The sequence below is a fragment of the Schistocerca piceifrons genome, chromosome 5 (genome assembly GCF_021461385.2).
Source record: "Schistocerca piceifrons isolate TAMUIC-IGC-003096 chromosome 5, iqSchPice1.1, whole genome shotgun sequence".
Taxonomy (NCBI): Eukaryota; Metazoa; Arthropoda; class Insecta; order Orthoptera; family Acrididae; genus Schistocerca; species Schistocerca piceifrons.
The window spans coordinates 484,252,502-484,266,167 of NC_060142.1; the positions used below are offsets into that span (position 1 = coordinate 484,252,502).

General features: G+C 40.1%; 1 protein-coding gene across 1 annotated transcript in view; it reads right to left on the reverse strand.

Annotated features, from left to right (window-relative positions):
- LOC124798695 (protein FAM219A) overlaps nucleotides 1-8,566 on the reverse strand; it is a 119,837-nt gene extending 111,271 nt beyond the window's left edge. The window contains exon 1 of the mRNA XM_047262205.1: nucleotides 8,283-8,566. Within this exon, the coding sequence (XP_047118161.1) occupies nucleotides 8,283-8,435 (153 nt within the window). The 5' untranslated portion in view covers nucleotides 8,436-8,566. The remainder of the gene's footprint in view (nucleotides 1-8,282) is intronic.
- Nucleotides 8,567-13,666: the final 5,100 nt, after the last annotated feature.

Below are 13,666 nucleotides of genomic sequence, written 5' to 3' on the forward strand. Positions count from 1 at the left end.
CTTTGGCCACTGATGTCTGTGTACCAACTGCACATGAGGCAAACATAATCTCTGAATATTGACCATCTATAGAATTACTACTCGAACTATTAACCCACAATCAAGTGCATGTATGTAAAAAGTGTGCCAATCACAAAATAAAAAAAAATTTTTGTACCATTCCGCTGTTGTTTTTACAATTGTGAGCCCATACCTAATTCTTCAACACTACTTCAGCTAACACACTGATAAGTTGTGTTTCCCAAGTGAGCAGTAATATGAAGAAAAAATTACAATCAGTGCAAGAAAAAGACCCAGATTCTGAGCTAGCAGCACAATCCAACAGTGAGGCAGTTATCAGTGAGGTAAATAGTAATCAAATAAACAGTTGGCAGGGATCTGATGCAACTGCGCTGTTTAATGCTTTTAGTGGGTCAATAGCATGGGGTAACAAATGCAGGAGGCAACAGAACGATATAATGTAAGTTTGTTTCATTATCGTTTAATTAACGAGTGATTTAGCTGATATAATTTAAGTTTATTTTATCTTCATGTAAGTTAACAAAGATTAAACTCTGATTCTGCTCACACACATTTATCTTGGTAACATAAAGACAACTTTTCATTACAAAGGTACAAAGTACGCCGCGCGGCCACTCGTGTTACGAAAAACGATGCACTAGCTTGAGTGTTAAGCAACTGAAGATAAGCTTTATCTGGTGTCGCATTTATTGACACCAAATCATAACAATAACATCACCTTCCAACTTAATCTAAGACTTCTAGTTACTTTACAGAGCAGTAAAGTTACTGCCAGTTTCATTCCAAACACATACCGCCAACAGAATTACATCTTCAGCTTAAGTTGCATGTCAGGGTTGCGAAAGTTACATGGACCATCATGTCGTATTCTGGATATTACTTAATAATCTGGGCAATATGGCAAAAATACAGAAATTTTATTAAAATTTAGATGGTGGTAAACCACAATTGTTTATGTAATATACAGTCTTAACTCCACAAAGCGGTTCACTGATTCCCTTATTTGCTTTCTTTCTTGTACATAGGATCTATGTATGGAAATGATCAACCATAATTTTTTTTCTGTATAAAGTATTATGGTGAAATAATAAGTGTGTAGGCTAACCATGTAATACATGTCACATATAAATTAAAGTCCCCTGCCACATTTTGCTGTTTGTGTGTCAAGGTTAATCTCAGGACCTACTTTAGGATTTTTGGTATGGTTTTCACTAACAGATGTAAAGATTCACAAAGAATGTTTGTGTACGTAAGGTATTTCTGATACAAAAGACAAGTTGTCCTGTCATAGACAATAATGCTACCCCTGTGAAATTGAGGGAACTCATTAGTTTCTAATTTTTTTTTTTCTGTTCTCATTTGAATGGCTTGACTCCCTACTGTTATTCCTGACTTAGACTACGTAATTTACTTTTTTAACATGCACTGTTGCAATACTTTTGACCTATTTTTTCAGCTTACTTTGTCTGTTTTAATGCTGTCTACAAATCTTGGCACAAGTTTGATACTTTTTTTTAATTATGACAACTCCTATATTTTGTAGTTCCAATTTTTTCACTCTTCAAAAGAAATTTTCATTCTGAAATGAATTGCAAAATATCTGCTGTAAACAGGAAACAAGCTGTAATAGACTGTAATTGATAACGTTTATTAAAAATAAACAGGGCCAAACACAATACTTAGCTTTCTCATACCAAAAACTAAAAATTACAATTAAAATTTTCCTTGTACTTGCAACTTGATATTACGCTTAAAACTATTCAATCACCTTTTCACCAACAGTGCAGTTGAACTGGCCTACATAACATTGTGTATCACATACACTATGTGATCAAAAGTACCTGGACAGCCCCAAAAAACATACGTTTTTCATATTAGGTGCACTGTGCTGCCACCTACTGCCAGGTACTCCATATCAGCGACCTCAGTAGTCATTAGACATCATAAGAGAGCAGAATGGGGCGCTCCCCCGCAGAGCTCACGGTCTGCGAATGTGGTCAGGTGATTGGGTGTCACTTGTGTCTTACGTCTGTACACAAGATTTTCACACACCGAAACATCCCTAGGTCCTCTGTATCCAATGGGACAGTGGAGTGGATATATGAAGGGACGCGTACAGTACATGAGCGTACACACCGACCTCATCTGTTGACTGACAGACCACCAACAGCTGAAGAGGGTCGTAACGTGTAATAGGCAGACAGCTATCGGAACCATCACACAGGAATTCCAAACTGCATCAGGATCCACTGCAAGTACTATGACAGTGAGGCAGGAGGTGAGAAATCTTGGATTTCATGGGCACGTGGCTGCTCATAAGCTACACATCACGCTGGTAAATGCCAAACGACATGTAGAGTAAACATTGGACGTTTGAACAGTGGAAAAATGTTGTGTGGAGTGACGAATCACAGCACACAATGTGGCGATCCAATGGAAAGGTGTGGGTATGGCGAATGCCTAGCGAACGTCATCTGCCAGCGTGTGTAGTGCCAACAGTAAAATTCAGAGGCAGTGGTGTTAAGGTGTGGTTGTGTTTTTCAGGGAGGGAGCTTGCACCCCTTGTTGTTTTGCATGGCACTATCACAGCACAGGCCTACATTGATGTTTTAAACACATTTTTGCTTCCCACTGTTGAAGAGCAATTTGGGAATGGCAATTGCATCTTTCAACACGATTGGGCAATTGTTCACAATGCACGGCCTATGGCAGAATGGTTCCAAGACAATAACATCCCTGTAATGGACTCGTCTGCACAGAGTTCTTACCTGAACCCTATACAACACCTTTGGGATGTTTTGGAACGCTGACTTCATGCCAGGCCTCATTGACCGACATCAATATCTCTCCTCAGTGAAGGACTCCTTGAAGAAAGGGCTGCCACTCCACTGAAACCTTGCAGTACCTGACTGAAAGTATGCCTGCAAGAGTGGAAGCTGTCATCAAGGCTAAGGGTGGGCGAACACCATATTGAATTCCAGTGCTAACAATGGAGAGTGCCACGAACTTGTAAGTCATTTTCAACTAGTTGTCCGGATGCTTTTGATAACACAGCGTATACATGCCAGCCATTAAATGAACTGTTCTACAGTTATGGTGTAGTACTGCCTTTATCAAGTATGAAAAAAAAACCTCTGTAAAAAGATGATGTATCTGCAAATAATGAAGAATTCAATGTGAGGTCTCGGGTTTCATCAAATAGTTGTGTTGTCCTCATACAAAAGTTCGACTGCTCATGCACATTTTACAATTAATGTTCCTTCAGTACAAACATTACTTAACACAAACAATGAATTACTGTGTTATCATAAATGAGTGTAATAGCAGGAAACTGGCACTTAAGATGTACACTTTTCATTGAAGTGTCATTGAGATGTGAGGCTACAACAGACACCCTCGATCTGTCAACAATTTGTGCGTGTAATTGACGGTAAATATTTTCACTTATATGTGATCATGATTTCTCTTCTCATCACAGTTTGGCATGTTGACTCACGTACTTACCTTTTGTTGCTATTAACGCAAAACAGTTTTCTTGTGCAAGCTGTTCTGCATGCATTATTATACATAGGGTCGAGGCCCCAGTTATGGCCACATTAAGGGCAATTTGAGATAAATCACATTTTTATTATAGGAAGAAAGTATACAAATTACTTCAAAAAATTGTATCTATTGCTTCAAAGTCTACACATTACAACCATGCAAAAACAAATATTCTAAGTTGTATAACAAAAGCAGAAAAAAATATTGAAAAATAAATGGCGCATTTCCCTGGTTTTGGCCATGTTAACCCTACCTATGGCCAGCTGATTCCCCACTTATGGCCACTTCATATTATAATAAAACTATGGCTAAAATAACTGTCAATCCATGTGCCAAAAAGTAATTTGTGCTTTATACAAGTATATAAGACAACAGACAACAAACATACAGGAAATAGGTAAATGGTACAGCAACTGAACGAACAGAACAAAAAAATCATTAGGCAAAGTATTGTCCCAGTAATTACTTAAATCAACTTGCAGACAAGTTTATTTCTCACGAGTATCAATGGAACCAGGAAAATTTGTTTTTAATGAACGTCCTTCTTGCATCAAGATTGGATCTGGCAGTTTCCCTACAATATCTTCACCCGTTATAGTCGAATCATCATTTTCAATGTATTCAAAACAACTTTTCTGAACATTAGAACTTTTTAGGCACTGAATTTCATATTCAGAATGAGAAAGCGCTTTCAAAATTACAGATACATACTTAAAAATTGCAGGTCTTGTTGTTCTATTTCCTGTTAAACTAAATTTTACCAATATAAAGTCCCTTACTTTCAAATTCTCACTAGAAGATAATTTCACATGTTCTGGTATTTCATCTTCATCTCCTCATACGTAGTCATCTAAACTGCTTCCACTGTCTGTCCATTCTTCTTCGTCGCGAGAACTTGTTGGCCTATCACTTAACTCTTGTCTGTTTCTTGTTTTCCCCCTTTTTTACATGAGATAATGCCAAGTGCTACTCTTCGGACTTTAACTCCTTCATAGCTTTTCTCTTCCTTTTTTCCTGCTCCTTCTCCTGCTACTCTTTTTCCTTCAGTTCATGATATTCCACCCACTTGTCACTAGTCACAACAGTGGGTGTGTGTGCTTTCTTTCTCTATGTGCTTCGTTGTTTGGGTTCTGGCCAAGTGATGAGACTATCAAAAACTGTTGCCAATGATTCTGGTAGTGTCAGTTGGATACGCACTGAAGATGGGCTATGGTTAGATGGAGGAGTACCTGAATTATATGAAATACTATTGAGGGTTGTTGATATATCTGCAGGAATAAGACTGTTGGTGGGTGTTGAAGGAATATCTGAATTTTGTAAAATGCTGTGTGTTGAAGATATGCCAATATTATCAACATTTTGAATGGATGAAGGATTAAGTCTGTCTGTGTTTTGTGAAAGATTCTCTGTTGGATTATCTTCAGAGAGAGGCGCTATGCTATCTGTCAGAATGTCATCAGTGTTACCACTAGCACCATGCATTTTAACGTCATCAGCTATTTTTTTCCAGAACTTGAAAAGCAATAATGCTTCTCGATTTCCTTCCCACTCATGATTCCTTTTCTTGGTTGCTCTGAACTCATCAAGGAAGACAGAATCAATTTGCTTTTCTATATATGAGAAATGTCTCTGAAGCTCCTCATTTATCTGAACTGTGGTTGACGCTGGTACACTACAAACAACTGTCTTGCTGTAATCTACATTGTTCACATTAAATGGAAACAGACCAGTTGCCCTGAAACCAGCACAAATATTTGCCACCATTTTAGGTTCTGTAATAATTTGTGACAGAACAGAAGGTACATCAGATTTTGAAATTTCAGTGCCATTATTTTCAAAATGCCATTTCTGAACAATCTTCTTCCACATTTTTTTCAAAGGTCCAAAGACAGCTACATCTAATGGTTGCAAGATGTCTGTAGAATTGGGATGGAGAGCAACTAGATGATCTGATTTTCCCTACAATATCTGCTCAAATGAAGTTTCAAATGAGAGCAGTGCCCATCTAAAAATATTACTACAGGCCAGGGAATTTCAGCTTCTTTCAAGAATGAATCAAATTCATTTGTTATATTCTAAAAAAAACTTTCACCTGTCATCCACCCATTTTCTGTTTTTCCAATGCACCAGTTTGGAGGAGCTGCTTTCACCAGTGATGCTGGAATCCTTGCATATTTGACCAGTGTTAAGGGAGGAACAAATTTTCCAGCAGCATTCACTGCAAAAAAATGTAGTAATGTTATCTTTTTCAGAGTTATATGACTCATCATAAACATGACGGCCACGAGGACCTATGATTAATTCCCCTTTAGGAGCCAGAAAAAAAGAAGTTTCATCCATATTAAAAATTCTATTTGGGTCATTTAGCACATCCATATCATTTAAAGTGATGGATACTTCGTGAAACCAGTTTTTTATTCTCTCTTCTGTAACAGAACCTCTAACACTATTGACATATTCTGCATGTTTTTGTGACAGAACCTTGTGTGTCTTAAGAAATCCATAATACCACTTTTTTCCAAGTCAATAGTTAGTAAATGTAGCCCTACAACTTTCCATATCTGCACTGTCAATAAGTTTTTGCAGAGATGCACAGAGATTTTCTTTAGTAACTGGAAATCCCATGCTAGAACAGTCCAAAACCCAGTCCACGATTTTTTTTTCAATTTGTTCTCCTAAGACAGAATGCGGACCACAGTGGCCGGTAGATTCTTGTGGAGGTACACCAGAAATTTTCTTTCTTAATGTTGTCCTTGGAACTTTGTACAACTTGCTTGCAATAGCAACCTTCATTCCCTCATCAACAGCCTCTAGAGCATCTATAACATTGCTGGGAGAATACTGAAACCTCTTATTCTTTGGTTGACTCATTTTTTCTATAAATAATGCACAAAGATGGAGTTACAGAATGTTGCATATTTGAATAGTGCCTATTGCATATTTTGTATCTTACAAGCATAGGTAAATTAGTATGATATGCCAAGAAAATACTAAAAATGAGGTATATATTGATTTAAAAATACCAAAAATATTTTAATAAGCCTATTTAAATAAAATTAGCCTAGTGTAATGTAGGACAGAACACCAATATTGATGTTTTTGTACCAGTTTTTAGAAGTGGCCAAAACAGGATACATATAGGCCTATGACTGCACTTACGGCCACATGCATGGCCATAACACGGAACCAGGGCTAAATATGCATCTGTTAATAGCCACATACTTTTGATAACATGTTTTTGGGCTGAGCCATATAAAACTTAAAAGAAATGAAAATATAATGTCTTATCTTACCTCTGAACAGATTAAGTTTCTTCTGATGTTTTATTTAAACACGTAAAATACAAAACACATCATGTGTTGCTTAAAGAAAACATCTGCAAAACCGAGCTTCTTCAACACTGATCATTTCACAAAATGGTGTCTCCAAACAAAAACAGACAAAAGAATGATTATGCAGACAAATGAATAGAGCCTTTCACAAAGTTTATAATAATCTATGGAACAACTGGCTGGTATTCCAGAGCAGCTTAAAAATTAATCTTTGACATCAAGGTGGCCATAAGTGGGGTAGTGGCCAAAACTAGAGCCTTCACCCTACTCATATGTAAATCATAATCAAATGGTAAATATATGGGGTACAAATTACAATGCCCATCACGAATGATTACATGCATTAAAGAGTTACTGATGTGATGCACTTCTTGGCCTTCTTAAGGTATAGGAAAAAAATGCTATGACACTTCTTCTTGATTTCACATGTAATGTGCATTCCACCTCTTACAAATAACATTTTTCTCATTATAAAATTAGTGAGTAGAAACTGTCATTTATGCATGACATTCACTTAGAATTATTTTAGGAAAAATAACAAATAAAAAGAGAAAAAGGAAGGAAGATAACTAACTCAAGCAACACAAGTCCTTCTTAATTACACTTGAGAATATTTACATACTTAATATGTACCAGCAGGGCACTGAAATTAATTTGAAATTATGTACAGTTGGGGAAAGAAGGGAAAATAAATAAGCTCTGGCAGTACAGTGCAAATTGAGCGAAGCATTGTTGAAGCAGAAAATAATCAAACCCACACTTGTCACTGCCATACTGCTTTGTAAAACACACATGTTTTCGTCCACAAATCATGTCATTTCGCTTCCGCGTAAGTGCTGCTGCTGATAGTTTTGTTACACGATGTGTAAACAAATAAGAAATAAAAACGAAGAATATACATTTCACTCCCCATGCGCCACGCTATAATAATGCGTTCAAAAATACTGATCCGCGTGTACACCCAACTGACAAGACATATTACCCCGCCTTGATATCTGACGTGTCAGTGGAGCTACGTTCATCCTCACTCCACAACTATAAAAATGTTGTCCAAAGCTATGTTTTATGTTACTTCATAAAAAAACCTTAATATTACGTTCTACGCCTATATCAAATTTTCCCCTTTTCCCCCCTGAAGATTGACTGTTACAATACAACTGTCACAGCACCAGACTCTAGATCAGGTTCACAATTTTAACTCATTTCAAGTCGCACGATGAGTGATTTAGGAAATGAGTAACACTATAGTTTTAGGAATTTCAAACGACTTGTTTTTTTGGCTTGTTATGACGTGTGCGTTTGATCGACAAGCAACTACATCGCTGCATCTACGAACAACGGTATATTTTGAATGAAGTGCCGAAAATGAATAATTTCCATTCTTACATGAAAGCTTTTGTCGTCTTCGTGAGCTGTTTGCTGTTTTGGATCGCTGTCAATTCCGCTATCGTCCACTGCAGCCCCATTCCCAGAATCCTTTCTAGAGCTCCAAATAAGTGTGCTGTTATCCAAAATTTTGACAGATCCATTTCCTGCCATTTAATGTCTTGCAGCAATTCAGGCAACGACGTGACAAAATATTACTAGGTGCTACTACATACTCATTTTCCCAGAATCAACTCCATATGCTACAAGACACTTGACATAAACACAAAATCTGTGTTTGTATTTCAAAGAGTAGCACCAGTCAACGTAAGAAACAACACTCATCCATGTGAGTTCTGATAACTTCATTCTTATACGCGAGCAGTAAATGAAAATTTCGCCAAACATGTGATATAAATGACTAGATTTTATAGCTTAATCCTCATGCGCACAGGATTAGCGAATACGTATTTTATCGCTAGCGACTGATCTTGCACGAGAGACTTTGTAGTGTTTTTGTTACAACTATGTTTACGTGGGTTCGCTAAACTGGATTTATGTATTCCTATTTCTTCTTGACGATCATATAAACATTCTAATTTCGTTTCTGAAAACGTGTATCTTGTAGGATTTCGATTACGCCATCGGGTTTCGTCCCTTTTAAACGTTCAACCGTAACGAATTTAAAGTGTTACATGCTTCTCACGTCGCTAAATGCTTTTAAAACGATGGTTTTATGAGGGCGAAGAAATTTTGTATAGAGTGAAAGGAAAGAGGTTGTGGACTAACGAGGAAATTTTTCGTTTATTTACCTGACGAGACATGCATAAATATTTAATGAATAGAAATTCTCAAACATTAATATATTTACTGAATTACCAAAGTCGAACTGTAAGGCAACAGCCCTATATTCTCCGTAGCTAGTTAATTTGTAAATTTTTCCACTCACTGTCGCTTTTAATAGCAAAATTCTCTTATACATAAGTAACTTGCCACAAACGACACGTGTTTCGGATTCCTCCCTTTCCATAGTTGGATAGTGGTTGGGACACGCAAGTCGCCGAAGCAGCGTGCAACTGAAAGACTTGCACTAGGCCATTGAGGCACGTGAAATTATTATTATTGTCAGAATATTCGCTAATCCATTCCGCAAGATTAACACTGTGTTTTAAATTTCGCGTTTAAAAGCTCGTGCCCGCAAGAGGATGGTAGAGATATACCATACCCCAGTTTGACAGTTGCTACGTCTTCCGTGTGAAAGACACAGAAACAGGCATCCCTAACACTGAGAAGCAATTGTAAATGTTGAAGACATACAAGAAGCCAGGTCTCGATACAATCTCAGTTCGGTTTCACCAAGAGTACTCTTCAGTACTGGAGCTTTACTTAGCTTCCATCTGTCACGAATCTCCCACTCAGAACAAAACCCCAAGTAATTGGAAATAAGTGCAGCTGACTCTTGTATATAGAAGGGTAAAAGAAAGATCTGCATGCTTAACAGCGATTTGCTACAGAAATCTTTCGCATGTTCTAAGTTCAAATACAATTAATTTCCTTGAGACAGAAGAACTTCTATCCACAACTCATCACGGTTTTAGAAAGCATCGCTCGTGCAAAACTCAGCTTGTGCTCCACTCACATGACGTTCTTCATACCATGGATGATGGACAACAGGTAGATATTGTGTTTCTCGGACCCCAGAAAGTGTTTCACACAGTCTCCCACCGAAGACTGTTAATGAAGATCCGAACATACGGAATAGGTTTCCAGAGATATGAGTGGCTCGAAAACTGATCCGACAACAGGGTGAGCAGCAATCATAACACTGTTACCTGATGCTGCTGTATTGTACAAGAAAGTGTCGTCGTCGTTGTGCGCGACTGTAGGACTATACATGATGACTTAGACAGTATTTTTGTTCAGTGTGATAAATGACAGCTTGCTCTAGATGTAGAAAAATGAAGCACTTCAGTGGCGTGCTGCTAGCTTTATTACCAGCAGGTTCATCTACATCTACGTGATTACTCTGCCTTTCACGATAAAGTGCCTGGCAGACGGTTCAATGAACCACCTTCAAGCTCTCTCTCTACTGTTCCACTCTCGAAAGGCGCGCGGGATAAACGAGCACTTAAATTTTTCTGTGCTAGCCCACATTTCTCTTATTTTTGCGTGATGATCATTTCTCTCAATGTAGGTGGGTCCAAACAGAATGTTTTTGCAATTGGAGGAGATAACTGGTGATTGAATGAGAAGGTCCCATCACAAAGAAAAACGCCTTTGTTTTAATGATTGCCACTACAATTCACATATCATGTCTGTGGCACTATCTTCCCTATTTCGCGATAGTACAAAACGAGCCGCTCTTCCTTGAACTTTTTCAATGCCATCCATCAGTCTCACCTGATGCGGATCATACACTGCACAACAATACTCCAAAATAGGGCGGACAAGCGTGGTGTAAGCAGTCACTTTAATAGATCTGTTCAGTCAAAATGAGAGTCTTATAGAAATGTTCCCTAAGAGGGAGGATAAGTTCTTTTTGTAAAACATTACCAGCTTTTATAGGTGACTGTGATTCTAATTTCACCAAATAAATTTTGCGAAAATCCTGTGAAAAAAAGATAATAAATATTATGGAATAATGGAGGCATATGGGTAGTCATTTTTCCATCGCTCTATTTGCGAGTGGAACAGGAGAGGGAATGGCTAGTAGAGGCGCAAGGTATATACCACCATGTATCATATGGTGGCTTGTGGAATACATATGTATGTAGGTGTACGATTCAGTAGTGGTCACATAACTAAAAGCATAAAGTGTCTTGTGGAACAACATTCATGATCTTCCATTGGCAAGTGTTCTGGATAAGAGTTCTGTGAGTGTATATCGAGAGCCAGAGCACCACATGGCATAAGATAGTGTTTCTGAGACTGTAAATTGCTGGTTGATTAAGTGTTGAACACTCGAAAACAGTCAGCACATATGATAGTTTCATGATAGTGAGTTCTGAGCTTTAAATTCTTTGGGGTTCAAGGATTCTGTTGTGTCTTCAGTTGCTGCTTGTTGTGATCTCACGAACTTTATCGTCATTTATATAGTTTGCATGGCTTGGAACCGTATTATTTCACTGCAATCATTATTTCCAATTGTGTCTCGAACGTGTTAAGTATTTGTTGCAATAGTGTTCGTGATTGGTGAACTTTAGTTTTTGCTGTGACTATTGGTGAGATTCCATGAAGATCGCCTTTCAGATTAGGCTGCTAAACTTCAAGATTTCCTACTGTTTTTTGTGAGTTAATTCATGGCTGTATGAAATTATTTTGTCCATGCTACTGTGTAAATGCTCTGCTTGCACTACATCACCACATTTTGCACTACTGGTTTAACTATTTTCAACTCATTTATTATTCATATACACTCCTGGAAATGGAAAAAAGAACACATTGACACCGGTGTGTCAGACCCACCATACTTGCTCCGGACACTGCGAAAGGGCTGTACAAGCAATGATCACACGCACAGCACAGCGGACACACCAGGAACCGCGGTGTTGGCCGTCGAATGGCGCTAGCTGCGCAGCATTTGTGCACCGCCGCCGTCAGTGTCAGCCAGCTTGCCGTGGCATACGGAGCTCCATCGCAGTCTTTAACACTGGTAGCATGCCGCGACAGCGTGGACGTGAACCGTATGTGCAGTTGACGGACTTTGAGCGAGAGCGTATAGTGGGCATGCGGGAGGCCGGGTGGACGTACCGCCGAATTGCTCAACACGTGGGGCGTGAGGTCTCCACAGTACATCGATGTTGTCGCCAGTGGTCGGCGGAAGGTGCACGTGCCCGTCGACCTGGGACCGGACCGCAGCGACGCACGGATGCACGCCAAGACCGTAGGATCCTACGCAGTGCCGTAGGGGACCGCACCGCCACTTCCCAGCAAATTAGGGACACTGTTGCTCCTGGGGTATCGGCGAGGACCATTCGCAACCGTCTCCATGAAGCTGGGCTACGGTCCCGCACACCGTTAGGCCGTCTTCCGCTCACGCCCCAACATCGTGCAGCCCGCCTCCAGTGGTGTCGCGACAGGCGTGAATGGAGGGACGAATGGAGACGTGTCGTCTTCAGCGATGAGAGTCGCTTCTGCCTTGGTGCCAATGATGGTCGTATGCGTGTTTGGCGCTGTGCAGGTGAGCGCCACAATCAGGACTGCATACGACCGAGGCACACAGGGCCAACACTCGGCATCATGGTGTGGGGAGTGATCTCCTACACTGGCCGTACACCACTGGTGATCGTCGAGGGGACACTGAATAGTGCACGGTACATCCAAACCGTCATCGAACCCATCGTTCTACCATTCCTAGACCGGCAAGGGAACTTGCTGTTCCAACAGGACAATGCACGTCCGCATGTATCCCGTGCCACCCAACGTGCTCTAGAAGGTGTAAGTCAACTGCCCTGACCAGCAAGATCTCCGGATCTGTCCCCCATTGAGCATGTTTGGGACTGGATGAAGCGTCGTCTCACGCGATCTGCACGTCCAGCGCGAACGCTGGTCCAACTGAGGCGCCAGGTGGAAATGGCATGGCAAGCCGTTCCACAGGACTACATCCAGCATCTCTACGATCGTCTCCATGGGAGAATAGCAGCCTGCATTGCTGCGAAAGGTGGATATACACTGTACTAGTGCCGACATTGTGCATGCTCTGTTGCCTGTGTCTATGTGCCTGTGGTTCTGTCAGTGTGATCATGTGATGTATCTGACCCCAGGAATGTGTCAATAAAGTTTCCCCTTCCTGGGACAATGAATTCACGGTGTTCTTATTTCAATTTCCAGGAGTGTATTTATGTGCACATTTCTGGAATAAAAATTTATTTTGAACTTTAAACTATTCATTTGAGCCCGCATTACTATGCTACAGGATTTTATATAATTATATATTCATTGAAACTTCCTGGCAGATTAAAACTGTGTGCCCGACCGAGACTCGAACTCGGGACCTTTGCCTTTCGCGGGCAAGTGCTCTACCATCTGAGCTACCGAAGCACGACTCACGCCCGGTACTCACAGCCTTACTTCTGCCAGTATCTCGCCTCCTACCTTCCAAACTTTACAGAAGTTCTCCTGCGAACCTTGCAGAACTAGCACTCCTGAAAGGAAGTTTCATATCAGCGCACACTCCGCTGCAGAGTGAAAATCTCATTCTGGAAACATCCCCCAGGCTGTGGCTAAGCCATGTCTCCGCTATATCCTTTCTTTCAGGAGTGCTAGTTCTGCAAGGTTCGCAGGAGAACTTCTGTAAAGTTTGGAAGGTAGGAGGCGAGATACTGGCAGAAGTAAGGCTGTGAGTACCGGGCGTGAGTCGTGCTTCGGTAGCTCAGATGGTAGAGCACTTGCCCGCGAAAGGCAAA